The sequence below is a fragment of the Fukomys damarensis genome, unplaced genomic scaffold (genome assembly GCF_012274545.1).
Source record: "Fukomys damarensis isolate Sample0158 unplaced genomic scaffold, DMR_v1.0_HiC HiC_scaffold_16, whole genome shotgun sequence".
NCBI lineage: Eukaryota > Metazoa > Chordata > Mammalia > Rodentia > Bathyergidae > Fukomys > Fukomys damarensis.
In genome coordinates this window covers 23,892,220-23,916,084 of record NW_022900928.1, presented here as the reverse complement: position 1 = coordinate 23,916,084, position 23,865 = coordinate 23,892,220, and the positions used below count along the sequence as shown (strand labels likewise).

Genomic DNA, 23,865 nt, shown 5'->3' with positions numbered 1-23,865 from the left:
GAATGTAACTTTACTGTATATCTAAAATATACCAATAAACTCAATGAGAAAAAAAAAGAAAAATTATATTCTAACAAATTAGCAAATTTTGTAGAAATGGACAGATTCCTAGACACATGCAAATTCCCAAAACTAACCCAAGAAAACATACAAACACACACACACACACACACACACACACACACATGCAGCATCAGTGCACACTTTCTTCGCTTTCTTTTGCAGGGGAAATTCTGGGGAGAGCACATCAGATTCCTGTCATCTTCCTCTATACCTCCGGCTCTCCCTGAAATCCACTGTGAGTGCTCTGCACCATTACTAGTCTGCCTAAGGCAAAGTTTTGACATTACATCAAGTCCCATTTACCTAGCTACATATAGGACAGTATAGAAACCTAGTGGAAGAACTGTCACATATATAATACGTGCACACGCATCTGTATTTCCCTGATGCTTACATGGTAAGTGTCACTCTGATTTCTAACACAGTAATTCGAAGATTGTGTCCTTTGAATGGATTGTTTGTGTTTAGATCCAGAGTACCTGGTACGATTCTTTCACACATAAGAGGCATGTCAGAATTGAGTTTTAACAGGAGAGAAAAAGGAAGGAAAGTAACACGGGGAAAGGAAAGAAAGGGATAAATGAGAAAGATTAGTCAAACGTATCTAAGAAAAGGTGCAAAGGGAAAAGGGAGGTGGGTGGGGTAGGGGGCAGGAAAGGGGAATGGAATTAACACTAGAAAACGAAAAGATGGAAACAAAGACTTTGGAATAGGGAAGGGTGGAGGGGTTGAAGGGAGGGCAGGATATGGGGAAAAATAACAATCAAGGTAGATTATGTAAAGGTTCAAATCTCCTATGATGAATGTCATTATATTATATACCTAAAATGTACCAATAAAATTGGAATTTAATAAATGATAAAGATTAGTCAATTGTGCCACACCTTGGTTAGACATGCATCGTAGTACATCGTAGAAATATCTATCACAGTGCACAAAATGTTAAAGGAAAGCAATATCTACCATAGCCAGTTAGGCTGCGGATGTTACTGCATTTGGAAAAAGGGCATCAGTAAATGGGATAATATGGGATATGGCAAATATGAAATGAGTGAGTAATTTTAAAGATAGAGATTTCCTTATAGAAAAAAAAATGAACAACTAGTCTCATTGAAAAGCTCACAAGGAATTGAAAAACAGAGTGAAATTGATATCTAATATGTCTGTATCGCAGAGAATTTTACACCCAGGTGATGACAGGCATATAATCACAGTACCGGGGCTGAAGCAGAATGGCTGCAAATTTAAACCTTTCCTGAGTAAATTTAATTTCCTTTTCCTTTTAGCAAAAGTTTGTCTCCAAACAAGAAAACATAAAAAGGCCAGGGGTGTAACTCTGTGCAAAGGCGCTTGGTTCAATCCCAGTGTGGGGGGAAACTAAGAAAAAATGAGATGTATTTTGACTTTTGTATAAAAAAAGCAGAAAACAATTTTAGTTTATAAAAAATCACATGCATCTCAATCCCTCTGCATTTAGCCTACTGGGAAAGAAAAAAATAACCTGAAAATTTCTGCCAGTGTGGAGAAGATAATTAGTGGTATACTAGGAATGAAGGAACCCAAGAGGGCTGACTTCATACTTACTAGGTCCCTCCTGGGTTTGGTAGGCACAAGGAGATCTCTTATTCCACGTTCATAAATCTTCCTCCTTCTTCATTCATTTATCAACGGACATGAGAACTGGCATCCAGTAGCTTTCTTCTCAGATTCGAGCTGAAGAAATCCATCCTGTCGTCTAGAACACTGCATGAGTCGTGTTTGAAGGTGAACACGCAAGCAAGGACTCAGGCAGATTTAGAGGAAGAAGAGCATCTGCTTGAAAGAATAAAAGAATAGCATGAAAAACGGTACCAGAACTGTTCACAGTGTCACACTGACACCACATGGGTGTTGTTACCAAACCACACGGCACCAACTTTGAAGACATGAGACTGAAATCTCCGGAAAAGAATCGATGAGAGATGAGGAAAGTGACAGAAGAACTGATAAGACCCTTCAGACACCTGGTAAGAACAAAGCCAGCTCACTAACATGGGCTAGACAGTAAACCTCCAGGTTCTGAAGTATTTCCCCCACAATTTGTCATTACCAGCTGTGCCAATGACAGCCACACAATCAGTTAGCCTGATACTTACATGTTCTCAACTACCAACTCCCTACATCGGTACCTGTCAGGTAAGCATCCAGGTGTCTGCTGGTTACGCTGGACTAAGTCAGGCATTCATTGCTGCTGCAGAATTGCTCCTCTAACTCAGATTATCTTTGCAAGAGATAGAAATTTGCCCCTATTAGATAGGGTCCATGATCAATGGGTAGTAATGTCATAGGACTAAGCATTTGAGGTCAAACCGTGGAAACCACAGTACTTGGTGAACTGATCAGTTTACGCTGATCAGATAGAGCAATGTCTGCTGCTGATTCTAATGCTTCACTGGAGGACTAGGGCCATTAACATCAGATGCTTTCTGAATTTCTGGTGCTCGGCTGATATGCAATGTGAGTTTAGCTGATTCCTGAGTCTCCTCAAATAAAGAAAATTGGGTAGAAAGTCAAGGAATGAATAAAATAACCCAGTTTTATTTTTCAGAAAACCATGGATGGTTCTCTAATATACAGGCTAAGAATTTCTTGACCTAAAATCTGTAATTTTTAATAAGTAAGACTATTGATTAAAGAATTTTCACATCTGGTATCAGAGCCCAAGTTCTGAGAAATTTCAGTCCTCAGAAAAATTAAGAAGTGATGAAATTTCCTTGTTACACTGTAATCTTCTTCTGAATAATTCCTGATATCTCAAAATCTGTAGTCTGTTTTCCTTACCTAATACTACATTTGCTTCTTTTATGAAACCTGCTTATCCCTTTATTTTTCATTAATTTCATAAACCTAATCTCACAGAATAATATTTCATTAAAAACTAATGAATTTATATTGGCCACATCTCGTGCTAAGCAGAGTTCTGCAAAGTTGAAAGACAAGAAATTTGCTTTTCTTCCGGTGGAGTTATATGTCTGCACACTACCCTATATTTGCATTTCATTAAAAAGGTGTTCCCTCACCCTGTGTATTACCGATATGCATTCTTTTGCTCAGTTAAACTGAATTAGAGAATTTCAGGCAATTTAAGCAGACAATTGTATGGATCTCAGCTGTTGGAAATATAATCACATGAGACCGGGAGTGTTCAGGGTGGTATGCCTGTAGGCAGCAAATATAATCAAGAGAAGACAGTAACTCTAGCAATTCAGAATGTGGTAAAAGCTTTGTCTCAGGCATATCAAAAGTTTTTTTGATGTATTGTGTATATCTACCAATTCCCCAGAATAAATATAATCATTATGTATTACAAAAGTGGACCAATAATAAAAAAAAGAAATCTAGAAAATGAGAAAAATTGAATTATGTTTTCCAAGGCACTTTATTAACTTGTTGAAAGGGTTTCTTTAGAATACTTTGTGACAGAAGTGTTATTGCAATGATTTGGAAATTCTATATAGATACATTTGGTATAGACACAGATATATGCATGTATCTCTTCCTTCTCTCTCTCTCTCTCTCTCTGTCTCTCTCTCTCTCTTTCTCTCCAGATTATGGTTTCAGTTATTGAACTCAGGGCCTCACACTGAGCTACACTGTCAACCTTCCTCAGTTTTTAAAATTTCAGGTAAGGTCTTGAAGTTCTCCTTCCTTGCCTACCACAGTTCTGATATAGACACAGATATATGCATGTATCTCTTCCTTCTCTCTCTCTCTCTCTCTCTGTCTCTCTCTCTCTCTTTCTCTCCAGATTATGGTTTCAGTTATTGAACTCAGGGCCTCACACTGAGCTACACTGTCAACCTTCCTCAGTTTTTAAAATTTCAGGTAAGGTCTTGAAGTTCTCCTTCCTTGCCTACCACAGTTCTGAGAGGTGATGATCAAACTGAGTGGAATTAGAGTACTGCTAGAACAGTAGGTAAAATGTAGGATAGGGAAAGATTAATCAGTGTCTTTGCACACTTTAAATTTCCAATCAAAATAAACATGTCTAAATTTTTTATCCACAGGTGTGGAAAGAAATGAACAGTTAGCAGTGGAGTCCTGACCCCGGTGACTTTGATGACTCAAGCCTACTCTTTCTCTCACGAACATAACATCGTACTGTGGCACAATACACATGGAAGCCCTTTCTGAAAGCAGTCGTGTGTCTCTGTGGAGCTGTTTCTCTTCAATAATATGAATGAGGTGGCTGAGGTGATCTCAGAGTTCCACCAATGTCAGACAAACTCAGCGTGGCGACTTTGTATAAAAATACAAAGGAGATTTTCAGTAACTCTCGGATCTTCCGTTGACATTAGGAGGTCCAGGGAAACTATGTTGGTCTCCAACATCACAGTCTTCATGCCTTCTGTCCTGACCCTAATTGGGATCCCAGGCCTAGAGTCTGTGCAGCACTGGGTCGGAATCCCATTCTGTGCCATGTACCTTATTGCAATGATTGGAAATTCTTTGCTTCTATTTATCATCAAATCAGAGCGTAGTCTCCATGAGCCCATGTATATTTTGCTAGGCACGCTAGGAGCCATAGATATTGCACTTGCTAACAGTATTATCCCAAAGATGCTTGGAATCTTCTGGTTTCACTTGTCAGACATCTCTTTTGATTGCTGCCTGCTCCAAATGGGTCTCATCCACATATTTCAGGGCATAGAGTCAGGCATTCTGCTCGCCATGGCCCTGGACCGTTATGTGGCAATCTGTTACCCACTACAATATGCCACCATTTTCACCCACCAGCTAGTCACCCATAGGAGCTGTTGTGACCCTCAGGGCTTTCATTCTTGTAGCCCCGTCCCTAATACTGATAAAATGTAGGTTCCAATTTTATCACACAACCATCATCTCTCACTCCTACTGTGAGCACATGGCCATTGTGAAACTAGCTGCAGGAAACGTCAGGGTCAACAAAATCTATGGTTTGTTTGTGGCCTGCACTGTTGTAGGGTTTGACCTAACATTCATCACACTGTCCTACATTCAGATATTTATCATGGTTTTTAATTTGCCCCAGAAGGAGGCCAGGTTGAAGACTTTCAACACCTGCATCGCACACATCTGTGTCTTCCTCCAGTTCTACCTCCTGGCTTTATTCTCCTTCTTTACACACCGGTTTGGCTCTCACATTCCCCCTTGGATCCATATCCTCTTTTCTAGCATTTACTTGGTGGTCCCTCCATGCCTCAACCCACTCGTCTATGGCATAAAGACCAAGCAGATCCGCATTAATGTTGTAAAAATGTTCTCTTTATAATGGTGCACCCTTTCCTCATTGTGCAATACAACCATCCTTCAAAAAAAAAAACCCACACTATTTAAGATACCAAAGTTTTTCATTTATAGTAATTGGCTTGTGAAATTTTCCCTTATCATAACTTAGAAACAGCGTGGCCGTGTCTCAAGATAAAACATTTTTTAAATGGCTTTGAATGTAGCTCATTATGAAGGGTCTGAATCCAATCCCCAGTTGGACACAAAGAAGACAGGAATAGAGGGGGTGGTCTATGAAGAAGAGGATGAAGGGGAATAGGAGGAGAAGGAGGAAGAGATGCATAGAACAGGAAGAAGGAAAAGAAATAAGGCGCATAGGGGCATAAGGAAAAGAAGGAGGAAGAAGAGGAGGAGGAGAAAAGGTTTTTGTTCCCCCCAAAACAGGGTGATAAATATGTTTGCAGTGAAAGAAATGTTCTACTTTCTGAAAAATAGTGAAAAATAAATTTTTTGGAATATAAATTTAAGATTTGAACTTGTTATTTTCATCACTTAAAAGTCATGGAAACATACTGAGCATTTGCTACATTTACTTTTTTTTTGTTTTGTTTTTGTTATTTTTTTGTTTTGGTTTTGTTTTGTTTTGTTTTTTTGGTACCAGAGATCGAACTTGGGTCCTTGCCCTTGCAAGGCAGGAGGAGGAACCACTGAGCTAAAACCCCAGCCCTGTTTTTGTTTTTTTTGAGACGGGGTCTCACTATGTACTTGAAACTGACCTGAAACTCACTGTGTAGCCCAGGCTGGTCTTGAACTCACAGCAATCCTACTGCCTCAGCCTCCAGGATGCTGGGATTACAGATGTGTGTCACCACATCTGGCTGGTATTTTTAATTGTGACAGTGATTCTGGCTAGGAGTATAGAAGTTACTTACCATGTGTCATAGGCCTGAGATAATGGAAACAACATATTGTAGAAAATAAAAATTGATTTCCATATTGTTGGACAAGTTAATTTTATGAAAAAAAATTGGAGTCTAATGTGAATTTTAGTGGTCTGGATTTTCATTAGGATGGTAAGTATGAGTTCACTTTTTCTTAGCCATAATGTTACACATATGGTTAGTTTGATAGTATTTTCTAAGTCTGTCTCTAGAAACCGAAAATAAGGACTACACAGTGGAAATGCATGGCATTCTTCTCAAGATCTTGGTTTCTAAATAACTTTGCTCACTGAGAGACAACAGGATTTGTTGGAAAATAGTTGTTTATGTGGCTTGGCCTTGAAATATATAATGTGTCAGAAAGTAGTGAAGTATTCAATGCATGACTGGATCATTCCAGAAGGGCCCAAGATTAGTCACTGGAGAGATTCTTTTAAATAAATGTAAGAAATTTTTACAGCAAAGAAAATAATATTGGTAATTGTTTATAATTTATATAGTCATATTCTGTAAGATCATATAGGTAGAAATAAAATATATTATTATTGTTGTAGATTAAACTCACCCTTATAGTATAATGGTAATAAATATATAAGATGTGATGGGTTTGGCAATTGATCAATAAAATAGAATTTGGGGGGAATAGCTATTAAAAGAGTATCAAAGTATCTCTCCACAGATTTCCATGAAAATCCATTACAAGGAAGCATAAGAGATCATATCCAGTAATCAAGTGACAAACTAGCATTATGTTCACAACATATAGAACCACATAATTAGGAATACAGTGAACCCAGAAAGACCAATTTATTTCATGGTGATAATTTTTTTTAAAAACCCATATAACCCAAATCCTAACAATGAAAAAAACATCAAATAAATACAAGTGATGGAAATTCTCCATAATAATTGCTGTATTCAAAAATTTCACCATCAAGAACAAAAGGAAAGTCTGAGGACTGAATCAAATTTAAGAGTACTACAGAACCAGAATTTAAATACAGTGGTGATGGTCAACTGGATTATACCAAAAAGCATATCAGCAGAAGTCATTGTTTTTTGTTTTGTTTTGTTTTGTTTTTCTTTTTATTGAGTTTATTGGTGCATTCTAGGTATACAGTAAAGTTACATTCATTACTGGGATCTTGTACCTTTCACTGACAGGTCTTGGTTCTCATTTTTTCCCCTTGTCCCTGCCCTCCCTTCACCCGCTCCTCCCCTCCCCATCTACAAACATTATTTCCATTTTTTCATTTTCTCATATTTTTTTTAATTTTCCCTTATTCCCTTTCCCCTACCCTTCCCACTTTCCCAAACCTTTAGCCCTTTTCTTCCTATATCATCACATGGTCAATTACCTCATTACGATCTTATGTACTATTATAGTTTTTCACACCAGAGAAACTATTTGGTATTTACATGTGTGACTTATTTATTTCACTTAGTAGTATATCCTCAATATGTATCCATTTTCCTATGAATGAATCTAATTTCTCATTCTTTATGGCTGAATAGTATTCCATTTTATAGAAAAACCACATCTTCTTTATCCAGTTTCCAACTGATGGGCAAATGAGCTGTTTCCATGTTTTAGCTATTACAAACTGTGCTGCTATAAACATAGATGTGCATATATTACTGTGGTATAATTCTTTTAGTTCTTATGGAAAGATACCCAGCAGAGGGATGACTGGGTCAAATGGAACCTCCAGTCCAAGCTCTGTGAGGTTTCCCATATTGATTTCCATAGTGGTTGCACCAGTCGGCACTCCCACCAACAATGGAGGGTTTCTTTCTCCCCACAACCCCACCAACATTTGTTATTATGTAAATTCTTGATAGCAGCCATTCTTTGTGGGGTGAGGTGAAATATCAGGGTTGTTTTCATCTGCATCTCTCAAATAACCAGTGATGTGGAACATTTTTTCATATATTTACTTGCTGGTTTTATTTCTTTGTCTGAGAAATGTCTGTTCATTTCAGATGCGCATTTTTTAACTGGGTCTTTATATTTGGGGGTGCTGATTGTTTTGAATTATTTATATATTTTAGATAATACTCCTCTGTCTGAGGAGCAGCCAGTAAAATTTTTCACACATTCTAGGTTGTCTCCTAGTTCTGTTGATGGTTTCTTTTGCAGTGCAGAAGCTTTTTAATAAGATGAGATCCCAGTTATTAATTCTTTCTGCTAGTTCCCGTGCTACTGAGTATTTGTTCATAAAGTCTTTTCCTATGCCAATGTCTTCAAGAGTTCTGCCTAACTTATCTTCCAGGAAGTTTAGTGTTTCTTTTTTTATATTTAGATCTTTAATCCACTTGGATTTTAATTTAGTGCATGGTGGACAGATAAGGGTCTAGTTTTAATCTTTGTAAGGCTAAGATCAGTTTTTCCAACACCCTTTATTAAAGAGGCTATCTTTCCTCCAGTGGGGATGTTCAGCTCCTTTGTCAAAGATGAGGTAGCTGAGTACATCTGGAATTGTTTTTGTGTCTTCCAGTCTGTTCCACTGATCCTCATGTATTTTTCTTTGCCAGTACCATGCTATGTTTATAACAGTGGCTTTGTAGTATAGTTTCAAATTGGGAATTGTTATACCCACTGCCATGTGTCTGTTGCCTAGGATAGCTTTTGCTATTCTAGGACTATTATGGTTCCAAATTAATTTGTGGATTCTTTTCTCTAGTTCTGTGAAATATAGTGTTGGAATTTCAACGGGCATCGCATTGAATCTGTAAAGCAGTTTTGGTAGTATGGCCATTTTCACTATGTTGATTCTTCCTACCCAGGAGCAGGCAAAGGACTATATTATCTAGAATATATAAAGAACTCAATACATTCAGCCCCCCCAAATATAAAGACCCAATTCAAAAATGGAAATCTGAAATGAACAGATACTTCTCAGACAAAGAAGTAAAAGCAGCATGTGAATATATGAAAAAATGTTCCACATCACTGTTCATTCGAGAGATGTAGATGAAAGCAACACTGAGATTTCACCTCACCCCACAAAGAGTGGCTGCTATCAAGAATTCACACAACAAGAAATGTTGGTGGGGTTGTGAGGAGAAAGGAACCCTTCTCCATTGCTGGTGGGAGTGCCGACTGGTGCAACCACTACGGAAATCAATATGGAGATACCTCAAAGAACTGGGACTGGAGGTTCCATTTGACCCAGCCATCACTCTGCTGGGTATCTTTCCAAAAGAATTGAAAGAATCATACCACAGTGATATATGTGCATCTATGTTTATAGCAGCACAGTTTGTAATAGCTAAAACATGGAAACAGCCCATTTGCCCATCAGTTGGAAACTGGATAAAGAAGAAGTGGTTTTTCTATAAAATGGAATACTATTCAGCCATAAAGAATGAGAAATTAGATTCATTCATAGGAAAATGGATACATATTGAGGATATGCTCCTAAGTGAAATAAATAAGTCACACATGTGTAAATACCAAATAGTTTCTCTGGTGTGAAAAACTATAATAGTACATAAGATCGTAATGAGGTAATTGACCATATGATATAGGAAGAAAAGGGCCAAAGGTGTAGGGAAAGTGGAAAGGGTAGGGGCAAGGGAATAAGGGAAAAGAAAAAATGTAACAAAATGAAAAAATGGAAATAAAGTGTTTGTAAATGGCTAGGAGGGGCTGAAGGGAGGGCAGGGACAAGGGAAAAAATGACAACCAAGACCCGTCATGTAGAGGTACAAGATCCCAATAATGAATGTAATTGTACTGTATAACTAAAATGTACCAAAAAAACTCAATAAAAGAACAAAAAAGTACCAATAAACTTAATAAAGATAAAAAAGCAAAAGAAATATAAAAACCTGACAGTTGCTCTACGATTTCTCCTGTTTTGTCAGTGACCACCAATCTGCTTTGTGCTCTGTGCATTTGTGGGCTCCAAATAGTTCATGCACAAGTGATCACACAGTATGTGGCCTTTTCTATCTGGCCTTTCACTTCGCACAAGTTCAGGATTTATCAGTGTTTCAGCGGAAAACCTCACTATATTCTTTTTAATGCTGAATAATATTCCTTTTACAGAACTGTCTAAGTCTATTCTTTAGCCTACAGGAAAGTCTGTGGCAAAGTTAAACTCTTCCATAATCTTTATTTTGTACATAATAAAATCTCTCACCTTAATTCACTCAAATTTGCAATCAATCTACATCTATCTCAGGCCCATATATTTCATATTACTATGTTTTATCAAAATATATTTCTTTTTCTTAATGAATTTTATCAATTATGTATCATAAAAGCTATATAAATTCCACTTCCATATCTCATGTATAAGTTGATGTATTTCTTCTGTTTTTCTCAGGAAAAATGGAAAGTCTCTTTTAAAGGTTTGCCTTTTTAATTTCCTCCTTGTTGAGATTTTTATTCACTAAATTTTCATGGAATAAAGTTTAAAAAGTTAATGCTAAGAATTTTAACGATTGGTCAGCTTTCCTGACACTGGACAAAATGTCCCACATCCATCACTTAAAGAGACATTGAATTTGGCTCACTATGTTGGGGGATTCAGTTGGTGATCAGCTGGCGTCCAGGCAGATGCTTCATGGTGGAGGGGCAGGGATGGCAGAGAAGCAGAGCAGATGAACAATGTCATACAGGAGGGTTAAGCGCTAAGACATGGAAGCCCAAAGCCGCCTCTCCATGATACATCCAGGCACACCTAAAAGTGAGCTCCAACGATCCTGGGAAGGGTCCTACAGCCAATCAAGGTCACACTTCCGCTGACCACCATAAGGGTATATATCAGGCATGCATATAGGTATAGGTAAACAGATTATTTTCTCATTATTCTAATGATGTATTTATATACTAAAAATATTTTTCTCTATCAATCTATAGTATTATCATTCTTCAAGGTTCAGAGATTTTTTATGCATTTCCAAATGTGTAAAATCTTTACGTGTTTATATATGTTAGCCATAGAACATATGAAGAGCAGTTAATAATTTTCAGAAGCCTTTGACCTTAGCTGAGCATACTCTCTGAATAATATCTTCTTTTCCCTGAAATATATTTCATTTTGGGGTCTTTTTACTGTTCCTTGAAGAATATTTTCTTTTCCCTGAAATATCTTTCATTTTCCCATCCTTCTACTGTTCCTTGGCTCTCTTACTTGCATTATTTGCTAGTTCTACTCATTTAGGAAATTCAGCAATGAAGGTTACCAGGTTACCAACATAATGTCACTAAGGGCAGAGCTGGAAGATATGCAGAAAATGATTTTCAAAGTAGTACGAGTTGTCTCCAGCACATTATAGCCCTCAAACATAGCTGGACTACTGGTTTTCCTACACTGGGTATAAATTTATGGCAACTTCATGATAACATATTGGGTCAAAAGGGCTATACATGTAAAAACAAATGGTCTTCACAACAAGGTCAGACTCAATGACACCATGAGAGAAGCACAGTGTGACCTCAATCATCATTACATCTTGAAAACATGTGCAAACAATCTAGCATAGGCATCCTGTAACCTGGACCAGGCAGAGAATAAGAATCTTCTTCCCTCTTCTTAAATCCAAAATTTTAAATCTCTTTGCTTTTTTCTTTGCTGAAGTGTAAAAGTTGTATAAATTGGTGGTATTCAACATGATCTTGGAATGCCTACATCAAGAGATAAGTTATATAAATGTACCATCTCCCCCAAATGACTGTAATCATTAGATACTGTAAACATGTTCGAATTGAAAGTAAAGTAACATAATAGAAAAGAGAAAATCACTGTCAAGTGATTCCCTTCCCTCAAAAAAATATTTAGTATATATATTACCTTATACACTTTTTTGTAGTGACAACACTTTAAAAATCTAATCTCAGCAATATTCAAGTGCACAGTATATTATCATCAACTATAGTGCATCACCATGATTTAGCAAAGGACACATGAACATATTTTACCTGTCCATCTGAAATTATGTGGCTTTTGACTTATATCTCCATTGCCCTACACCTATCTAGTTTCTGGTTAACATGATTTCACTATTGTGTTCCACAGACAGTTCAACTTTGAAAATTCCTTCTCCAGGGTATAATCCCTTCTTTCTATTAAGTAAATAAATAGTGGCCAAAATATTAATTCTGAGGATATATGTGATACATAGGTATATTTTACATATATATTATAATTGATACTCAAATTACTGCACATACAAATCAGGTCAAATTGCGAACATAGTACAACGACTTGCTGATAGATGGTTGGGATGTAGGGAATATTTATGTCACCTCTTCAAGGAGGGTTTGCACTTAGAGACCTACAGGAGACTGAACCTCTAAGAACACTTGCTGAAGCTGGTCAATTTATGAACCTAATAAAAATCACTGGCTATCATACTGGAATTACAGTTAAAATATGCTTTTTATTTTTCTCTCAGCATGCATCCAAAATGACTCATCTAAATATCTATGAAGATGTTTTTAACTTATCTTTGTACTTCTTTTTTCTGCAAATAAGTTTCATTGATTTATTTTGTGTCATGATGGAATAGTATTCTATTATGAATTTTTAAAAAGAATCATTCCTTTTGTAAGTTCCAAAGAGATATCCACATCCAGAGTTCGAGAAATGAAAATAATCTGTTATAGAACTCATTACATAATTGACCTCTTCCTTCTGAACTATGTTCTGCTTTGATTTTCACCCCAACTACAGAAGAACCTTAAGGGTCCTTAAAGAAAATGAGTCCCGGGTAAAGGGAGGGCAGGGACAAGGGGGAAAAAAATGAGAACCGAGACTTGTCATGTAGAGGTACAAGATCCCAATAATGAATATAACTGTACTGTATCCCTAAAATATACCAATAAACTCAATTAAAGCTGAAAAAAAAAGAAAAAAAGGAGAAAGAAAATGAGTCCCACATGGGCATTATAGGGTACAAAACACTCATCCTGCACTGCCTGAATCATCAAGACGTTTCTACTCTGAGTTCTGCTTATGTTTCACTGAGAGTTCCTGTAGGTATGTGGGCTTAAGGTTCTGTTTTGTGAGTGGGGAAATGGAGGATTTGTTTTAAAAAGAATACATACTTTATGTGATCCCCTCTAACACCATAAAGTTAAAAGAAAGCAGTGGTAACTTACAGAATTTGAGTGTTTGCACTGCAAAAGAATTTGTTTCATAATAACACATGCTTTACAGACTGTCTAAATTAACAAAATATGGAATCAGCAATGTTGAATTGAGTTAAACAAATCAGAGGGCATATAGAGAATAATATCTGGACTAATATATTAATGGAAAGCTTGTTTTCCAAGAGGGTCTAATTCTTGGCCTGGAGAAGTTTCAGAAGAAATTCTTCTCATGTCATCAAATACCTGAAGCTGCTTTATGCAAAGGGGAAGATGTTTCTGTGTGTTAATAGCTGGCTTTTACTAAGAAAGTAATACATTTAATATTTCTGTAAATACTGGAAATGGATTTTCTAATGTAAATTTTGCAGTTCTCTTTCAATGTCTCAATCCACGAGCCTTGTTTTATCACTGATGAAAATGAGGACTTACTTTCATTCCTATCTCAAGAATGGCAGATCTGGGATTTTAGCTCTCTTGACTCCTTCAGATTCTGGAAAATTCATTGTTATAATTAATGAAAATGTCTACTGTCTGAATGTAGATTTACAACTTTTTTGAGAAACTAAGAGGAGGCAGTTTAGGGCTAATTATGAGAAGGATATGTCTGACATTTGTAATGTGAACAACTATCTCAGAAAAAAAAAGCTTTCTTAAGAGATTAAGGCAGAAATCAAATAGTAAAAAATATAAGATATGGTAAAAAGAGAAGAGCTCCTTGATATTGTATTAGGATTAATCTGTATAAGGAGCTCAGATTTAGGTGCCCAAGTCCTTATAATGTTTTAAATCTGGGGACTCAGCCTGAGAAAGAACTGAAGTTGTAGATAACACTAGTGATTCAGGGTGTGCAATATAGAGAAATGCCAAATTTCCAAATGGTTTACCTTGGCTCAGGAATATCAATGATTAAAGAAAGCTTTACTCTTTCTTTTAAATGTGTGTATTTTTGCATGCAGAATTCTCCCCATGTTGCCTTTTTACGTCCAGTCTAGTAATTCTCAATCCAAAAACCTTTCTAGACCAACTTCTCTCGGTTACTTCTGCATCAAGTCAGTGAATCCCATAGACTTTACTTCCTTTTCATTCCCTCACTATGGTCTCACCATTTCTTTATACTCTGGATTATTACAAACTGTCACTGACTTCTGGCCTTCCATCCCCCATCCCCTTCAAGTTATTCGCAGAGCTGGTGCAGATTGGATTTCTAATAGGCAGAAACTCTACCCTACCTGACATCAACAAAAATTCAAAATGATTTGTCTTAAAATAGTAAGATTATTCTTGGTCTTTCCCCATTTGTTAGTCACAACTCCTCTCATTTCTGCCTATGAGATAATTTTTATAGTGAGATATTTATTGATTGGCAATACCAGTATATGTTCTGTAATTCTCTGGTGTGTTTAGGTTCATTTCTATTCTTGCAACTACTTCTTTCTCTTATATTTACTGAAGAATTTCTGCCCAGGCTGGAGAGTTTTATTCTGCCAAATTTGATTAAAGGTAAATAAATTGATTTATTCTCACTCAGTTGAGGGCTTCTCCACTCTCAGTGTAAGAGTCTTCAAGAGTGGTTACCATATGGCTGAGATGTCACTCTCCCTTCCTCCAGAGGACATTTGGCAGACTAAAGCATCCTTGAATTTTTTCCTACCAGAAATGATTTCTGGCCTCTAAGAGAAGGAGCCCAAGATGCTAGTAAATTATTAACAGTACAGAAGGAACTTCCTCAACAATTTATTTGGCCTAAAATGTCAGTTGTGTTGAGACTAAAAAAAACCTGCCCTAGCATAGTATGAGTCAGACCTGTTGGGAGTTAGAACTATTGATAACCTTCAGGAAAGCAGTGATTACTTTCCCAGCAGGATCTGTTGTCTGTTAGACTGAAAACATGCATTTCTATTGGATTTGCTTTCTAGTTTGTTAACCTTTCATTCTTACAAACTTTTGCACATCTTCCCTGATTATTCCAAAAGTGTACTTTGTCAGAGCCGCAGTTTGAATATTGGATTCCAGTTATTCTCCTTATCAACTATTTCTGTTGTAGTTATTTTATTTATTTATTTTTGGTCCTGGGAATTGAACTAGGGACCTTGCATTTGTGAGGCAGCTGGCGGCACCACTGAGCTAAATACAACGCACTCTTGTAGCTATTTTATAATTTCCAAATTATAAAAATGGATACATATTGAGGGTATACTCCTAAGTGAAATACATAAGTCACACATGTATAAATACCGAATAGTTTATCTGATGTGAAAAACTATAATAGTACATAAGATCCTAATGAGATAATTGACCATGTAAAATAGGAAGAAAAGGGCTAAAGGTGTAGGGAAAGTGGGAAGGGTAGGGGAAAGGGAATAAGGGAAAAGAAAAAAATGAAAAAATGGAAATGAAGTATCTGTAAATAGGGAAAGGAAGAGGGGGTGAAGGGAGGGTAGGGATAAGGGGAAAATGTGGGAACCAAGACCTGTCATGTAAAGGTACAAGATCCCAAAAATGAATGTAACTGTACTGTATAACTAAAATGTACCAATAAACTCAATGAGGGCAATAAATAAATAAATAAATAAATACATACATACATACAAATTAATATTCCTGAGAATGGAAGATAAACAGTTTTGAGAAAAAACACAAAGATTCCTGAATAGTATATGGATGCTATACTGTTAGAAGCATGGCCATACATCAGTTGGGCAACATAAAAAAAATCCTATATCATTTGTACCTTTTTTGTGAATTAAGAAGATTGTATGGAGTACTTTCGGCATCTCAACTGGAACAACACATCTAACTCTTTAGTGTACTTTTACACAACCCACCCTAATATGTGTGTGTGATTTATATATCACATATACATCATACATGCTATATATGTGTGTGTGTGTGTGTGTGTGTGTGTGTGTATTGACTTTGTGGGTCAATATGTCATGGAATTGTCTCCAAGAAGATTCACCAACAATAATTCTTAGTTTTCAAATCAGTGTCATGTAATGATGACAATATTGTAAATTGAACAAAGTAAATTATTCCAAAATATTCTAAGAACTTGTAGTTCATACTATTGTAGACACTAAATTTGCTGGAAGATAAGTTAAGCTGAACCCTTGAAGACATTGGCATGGGAAAAGACTTTAAGAACAAATCCTCAGTAGCAAAGGAACTAGCAGAAAGAATCAACAACTGTGATCCCATCTTATTAAAAAGCTTCTGCACTGCCAAAGAGGCCATACTCTTAAGTGAAATAAGTAGGATGCACATGGGTAAATACCAAATAGCTTCTCTGGTGTGAGAAACTGAAAGTGTAACTGAGGACCAAGGACTATAATAGATAATGTGTAATAGGAAGCACCTGACATTTTCAAAATCCAAATTGATATTTGACCATCCTTTGCTTAACTATTAGAGGAGGGAAAGGAGATAGATAGGTTGCCAGGAGCCAAGATGTGATGAAAGGAAGTTGGCAGTGGTACACGAATGTCCTTGCCCTCCAGGGGAGGTGGGCAGCCACTTCAGTTCGAGACATCTTCCATGCTTCAGTTGCTGGAAGTCCCACCAATCTTGGTCCATGAGCTCTGTAGGTGTCTCCTTGCCTGCAGTGATTATAACAGCTTTGAAGGACTTTACAGCAGCTTTTCCAGGTGTCCCCAAGCAAGTGTAATTCACTAATAAGAGTAAAAATGCTCTTTTAAGTAGATTTTTTTCAAATGGGGATTGCTAATAAAATTGTCATTCTCCCCTAGTGAACCCTCAGGCTATACACTGGATATGGGCCATGAGACTGTGAGACATCAAATCAAAGGTGTCCACATGCTCATACCCTAAAATGAAATTGGTACAGCAGAGCAATCCAGTAGGGTTACAAATATTTCCGAGAAAAGAATAAAATAATTGAAAACTCAGATCAGTGAATAGAAAACAGCAATTTATAATATCATGACATGGTGAACAACATAGTATAAGTCCATATTAATTATTAATCTAGATATAAGCTCACACCAAGTTGACAATGTCCAGAAAAAGGAAGGAGAAATGAGAGATACGATAGAGCAAGAAAAGAGAAGCCATTTGATCCAGACCAGTAGGGTAAGAGCCAGAACTAGCAGGCAATGGTTGTCATGTCAACAGGGCAGAGGTGACTGGGTTAGTATAGACGGAGGTGTAACACAGTATCTACGTGGTCATTAGAGGACCTGGCCATCAGAGTAGATGAATCCACAAAGGGTACGCTAAGGAAAGGACAGAAGCTGAACCTGGAGGCCTTGAACTCTTAACTACAGAACTTGAAGTCCTTTTGAGGCAGTGTGGAGAAGAACATACACTTGATGAGGGAAGGCCTGTTCTGACGCTGGTCAATATGTTGGTGCTGAGCATGAAGGCAGCTGTGAGGAAACAGAAGGGGCCACAGAGTCAGGCAGTAAATCTCATAGGGCGGGCTACCTCTGTGAAATGAAGGGAAAGTTCTCCGCGTTGGCTGCCATGGACAGGTGTTGGCACTGCAGAGTTAAACATCTCTTGTCTTCAATCCATTCTGAAATCAGGGACATTGTTGAAGCGTTGGATATGTAAGAATGCAGTAACCAATTCTGAAAGTTTTCAGTGATTGTTTGTGCATGGTGAGTGGTGATTCATCTGCGAGATCCTGAAGACATGGTTAAATTTGGGTCAGTGAACTAAGGACATCTTTGTCATTTTTAGAGATCAGGAACTGGTAGTCACTTCATCTCAGCCTACAAGGTGGGAGTGTGAAATGACGTTATAGCAGAAAAAAGTCATTTAGTACATTACTGTGAAAGTAAAATAAATAAACCTTGGACAAATTCAACATCAGAAACATGGATTTCTTTATTAATTTAGACAGTTCTCATGAAATTCACTTTTGTACTTAAGTCAAATTCAAATACTCATGGTCAGTTGGTTTTCCTGGGTGCTCTCTTCCAAGCACTGATGCAGAAATCTAAAGAATTTCCAGCATTTCACTTTACTACCTCACCATCTTTTACTTTCTGCTACATGGAGAAAGAGGGAGAGAATGATAAGAAGGCACCTTGCCTTGTCCAGGAACGCATTATTATCTCTTCATTCCTTTCCTCAGAAACAAACACATGGCCAAACTGACCCCAAGAGCTGCTGGAAAGTGTAGAGAGATACATAGGCTTTAAGAACTGGCATTTTTTCTGCAATCTTAGTCATAGCGATTAGCTTGACTGCAGGTCTAAACCCAACAAAAATGTTTATGTAAAACCACAGTCAGAATGAGTCATATCTTCATTATATTTAAGCTGTAAATAAAAGACTGAGGTGCTAAAAATACCAAATTCCATATATTTGGCTGAGTCTAGACCCTCTCATCCCAAACCATCTTATTTTAGAATAAATAACTTGTAAATTATTATTTTATATATTTATATACTTGTTACATAAAAATGTTTACATTTATAATATGTAAATGTTTGTGGTATATTTTTGCATATTTTATAATATACTTGTAATATATAAATAGCTATTATATATTAGGGAGACAAACTATTCATTCTGCTTTTTACCAGCCACTTGATCATAAGACATTGTATCATGGCTCTGTGCCCAGTTTCATACTGTAGAAAGGATATGATAATAGAATCCGGCTTCTAGAGTTATTGTGAATATTAAATGAGTTACTATATCAATAGTTCATTGTGCACAGTATCAGGCATAATGGTTATATTATTGTTATTACCATTGTTATTATTATTATTACTTTTTAAAATTTTTAAGAGTATGTTTGATTTTTACTGGCAAATAAATGCATATTATTTATGGACTGTGGTATTATATTTCCATATATGTCTACACTGTGTTTTTTTGCATCATATGATCTGTCCTGGTCAAGTGGTATATACATTCCCTTAGACATGATCATGTCTTTGTTTTGGGAACATCTGAAATTCTCTTGACTATCTCTTTTGAAATATTCAATTGTGTGACAGGTATTGACCCCTACTGTGTCAGAGATCATTAGAAGTTATTCACAGCTATGAATGTTAACACTTGTTAACATCCATGTCCATGTCCTCTCCTTTCCTTTAGTAACTGCTGTTCTGCTTTCTATTTCTGCATGATAAAATTAGTTTCTACATATAAGTAAGAATATTTGGTATTTGATTTTCTGTGCCTAACTTATTTCAGCTAAAGTTCTCCAGCTCCATCCATATTGACACGTGACAGAATTTCATTCTTTTCAAAATTAATTTTATTGGTACATTTAATGTATGCAATATAATGACATTCATTGTTGGAAACTTACAGAATTTTATTCTTTGTATGGGTGAATAAAATTTCATTTGTGTATATGCACCACACTATTATCCATCCATGATCATGTGGGTTGGTTTTGTATCATGGCTACTGCCAATAATGCTGCTATTATTGTTAACCTTAAATTGTCCTGATACATCTGTTGAGGGTATGGGGAGCTAGAAAAGGGACAGAATGTGATATGTGGGTGACAGTGAAATACAAGAATGATGTTATATTTCCAAGAATTAAAAATGAATCTCTTTTCAGGGAAAGTGAGTTCTTTAAGGAGATATTGTGGAAAAATAACATTATTCCAAGAGAAGATACTTGTTTTATATCCATATAGTACCAAGCAGTGCCAAGCAGACCTATGCCAAAAAGGGAAGAGGGGTTATGGAAACTCACCTATGGAGAGAAACACTGCTTAGAGGAATATGTGAGATAATCCTCTCCTCTTCCCAGATGTCCTAAAATGTGCTTAGTCTAGAAGTGTTTAGAAGCCAAAACCCTATTTTTTAAATAAGTATTCTGTGCAAGAATGAATAACCTTGCCAATTTTCTTCCTTTTTTAAAGAGCCATCTGCCCTCATAAACTTTTGGATGTGTAGTTTGAGTAACTCGACCATTTTAACATGGAGGGCCGCAGAAATGAACGTTGCACATAAGGTCCGATAGATGGGCTGAATGTTCAATCTCAGTTTTTATCTGATGAGCACAGGAAATAGAAAAGCTTCTACACATTCTTTCTAGATCCACTTGCACATTGTATGATTTTGGATAAACTAGCTAAGTTTCAGTTGCTTCATTACAGAAGCATGAAGCTCTTTTGTGAGAAGTAGGAAAAAGTGTTCATTAAGTTCTCAGTACTATGACTAGTAACGGTAAGAGCTACATACAGAAATTATTTCCCTCTTTTACCATTATATCCTGGACTCATGTAATGACCCAGGCTCTATACTTCAAACCACCTTAGTAAAGTACCTGTATATCCCCTTTGTAGTTAGAGTTAAATGTTTATCTTAAGTGTAACACTCATGCTTATCCTATTACAATTAATTTTGCAAGTTTTGTTTCCTGTCCCCCATGTGTCTAGCATACTGTTGTATTCAGCTGTTTCACAGTGATAACATTTGATACTGATGCAAAGAGTCTGAGGTGGGTGGACTATCAGAGGAGATAAGCCCTGGGAACACAGTAAGCAGAGTCAGTCCAAAGCCAGATAAAGGAAGGGAGAGCATCCCATGAGGGAATATTCATGAGATAAACAGAGAGTAAGGAAAACAGGAGAGTGTTAAATATTACACCGACATGAGAAGATATGACTGATTTCTATAAAGGGAGAGTAATGAAGCCAGAAAGTTGGAAGGCTCTGGCATTTGAAATGTTGATGTGGAGTAGTGTGGCTGAGAGCAATATCTCAGGAATGGCCATGGGCGGGGGTGGGAGGGTCAAAAGAGAGTAGAGACGCAAATTAATACAAAACTGAAAACAACTGGAAAATAGGGAAACAGTTTCACCCCTGTAATACACATTGTAAGGAGTACTATTTAGTTAAAGAAAAAATGAATTATTGATCAACCCAACAACTGCTAAATCCTAATGACATTAAGATGAATGAAAGAAATCAATCATAAAGTGTTGTACACCATATGAACACCATGGTATGACAATCTTGAAAAGACAAAAAGTATTGTGATAAAAAGCAGGTGCGTGACTACCAGGGCTAGAGACTTGTGTGTGACATACAAAATGGTCTGAGGGAGTGGGGGAGTTGCCCTGAATCAATTCTACAGTAAGCTAACTAAGAGACACGGAGAAAACCAGGTCCAGTAATAACACCCTTCCTTCACAGATGAGAAGCTGAAGGCAGAGGCCAGAAGGATGTCACAGGTTCAGAAAAGTGAGACTCGCAGTGCCACGTGATGAACCCTCAGAGGATAGACTGTAGAAGAACCCTCTTTATACTTAAGTGTTCACAGATGACTGGTTCAGTGGGCAGATGTTGAATATTAATTGAAAAGTTTTTCAAAGTATGAATTTACAATAAGAAATACGTAGGTTATAAGTTTTATTTAGAATAAAATCTATAAATGTACACTTACTAACAAAAGTAATTTTTTCAATAGTCACCCTGGGTCTTTCTTCTTGATTAATACGGTTGCTAGGGGTTGCTTAAAGTCCAATAGGTAATAATCACACTATGGTGTTCCTCACTACCACATAAATAAATGTGGGCTTCCAACTAGATCCCATCATTTCTTACGTACTTGTAGATACTTCTGTTTCTTAAGATTCTGAAACATACCCATTTTTAGGACATTATTGCCAAATTTGCACCAGATAACTATTGTTTTAGGCTGTCTTTCTGCAAACATCATACAAATAACTTCGGAATCCCCTTTTCTACTGAATATCTTGCACTTGTAACTTTTACAAAAATACTTCATCTGCTGAGCATTTTGATAATGCTAAACATAATTATTCTTCCCAATACACCTGTAGTGCTCAATAGGGATACAGGTTCCTTATTTGCAGTCTATACTTTAGAACGATGTGAATTTCACACCAATTAACAAAGGTGAGTAATAGCAAAGTGACAATGAATAAAATAGCTAGGTTCAACTTTTCAAGAGCTTGCAATAATTACCTGCACAATGACTGAATCTGAAAGAAACAGGAGTGGACAGTTTTTACTTGGAGACTTAGTTTTTAGTATTGAAATAGCACACTTAATTTGGAAGAATACTTTGCATTTAGCTTTCAGTGTGTGATAAGATATCTTTTCATATATCTCGATATTATAGGAATTCTCATTTCCTACATAGGACATTAATATTAGAGATTTCTTATATAAAAAAGAGAATTTAGGATGAGGTGGTTATTTTGTGGAGTCTGCATGAGCTTCTAATCAGAAGATATAACTTTAGGGTGAAGGATGAATGGGAGAGACAGTTTAGATAAGAAGAAACAGCAGTGTTCAAAGAAAAAAGGAAGCACAGTTTTAAATTGCAAGCAATAGGAAAACCAGGTCCAAACACCCGGAAAGAATTTACAGTAGATGCAAAAGTTATCATTTCCAATAACATAAATAAGAAGTAGTTGACAGTGGTTCAGTTAAGAAAAACATCATTACAGACTTAGCAGAAGTTAGAAAAAAAATCAAAGGATCACAATATACTATTAGTAAAAAAAAAATCTTTTTCTTCTTTTTCTAAGGAAAAATATGAGAAAATGAAAAGATGGAAATAAAGTTTTTGTAAATAGGGAAGGGAAGAGGGGGCTAAGGCAGGGAAGGAATATGAGGAAAAATAAGAACCAAGACCTGTCATGAAAAGGTACAAGATCCCAATGATGAATATACCTGTACTGTATACCTAAATTGTACCAATAAACTGAATGAGAAAAGAATTTCTTATTATTCATATCATATTATTACTTTGGCCAGTTTTCCTGATTAGCTTAAAATTTAATGACTTTTTTTAAAATTCTGAGTTCTTTCATGTGAATAATAAATGGGAGAAAATTGGAACAAGAGGTGAAATCTGAGTATAATCAGTCATCTTAGAAGAAAAACATTAGGAGGCTGTTGGGCAGCCAGAAGGAAGAAGAACAAAGGAGCTAGGGAGTCTGACTTCCACTGCCAGATGGGAAATGTGTTTGTTGTTATTGTTGTTAGTCTCTGTCAGTTTCCTTTTGATAATAAATATTCAGGTATATCATGGAAAACAAATTTTAGATGTAAACTCTTTAGAAATCTAGATATGTGCTGTTTTGCTTCTCATAAATCTGATTTTTTTAAACCTTTATCATTTCTTCATGGTGACTATAATGAAAACTGTCATTTGTCACTATTAGGCCAACATCATTGTCTATATATAGATTCAAGACAGAGGGGGTAAGATGATGACATATTCACACTCATCTTCATATGACGTAAAATATACCTAAAGCATTACTGAAGTTTCTCTTAATTCTGAATGAAAAAAGTATAAGTAAAACAAGATTTCTTTCCAATAACAGGAAAGGTCCAAAAAATCATGAAGCTCTCCAGACATAACAAATGGCTCAAGCCCTGCTGTGTACAGAAAATAGGTGAATGATGCTTCTTTGAATCTGCTTAGTCTTGATGCTGTATATAATGGGGTTCATGAATGGAGGAAAGAGAAAGTAGACATAGCTCATGGTGACGTGGACCACATGTGGGGCGTGTTTCCCAAACCTGTGGAT

General features: G+C 36.5%; 2 protein-coding genes across 2 annotated transcripts in view; one reads left to right on the top strand and one right to left on the bottom strand.

The window, feature by feature from the left end:
• Nucleotides 1–4,416: 4,416 nt before the first annotated feature.
• Nucleotides 4,417–5,353, top strand: LOC104857940 (olfactory receptor 52A1-like). The gene is given in 2 exon segments (XM_010618004.1): nt 4,417–4,844; nt 4,846–5,353. Coding segments are annotated over 2 exon segments (936 nt in total).
• An 18,350-nt stretch (nt 5,354–23,703) lies between these two features.
• The window catches only part of LOC104857941 (olfactory receptor 51B6-like), an 884-nt gene continuing 722 nt past the window's right edge, over nt 23,704–23,865 (bottom strand). The window contains exon 2 of the mRNA XM_019206617.1: nt 23,704–23,859. Coding sequence (XP_019062162.1) covers nt 23,704–23,859 — 156 coding nt within the window. The remainder of the gene's footprint in view (nt 23,860–23,865) is intronic.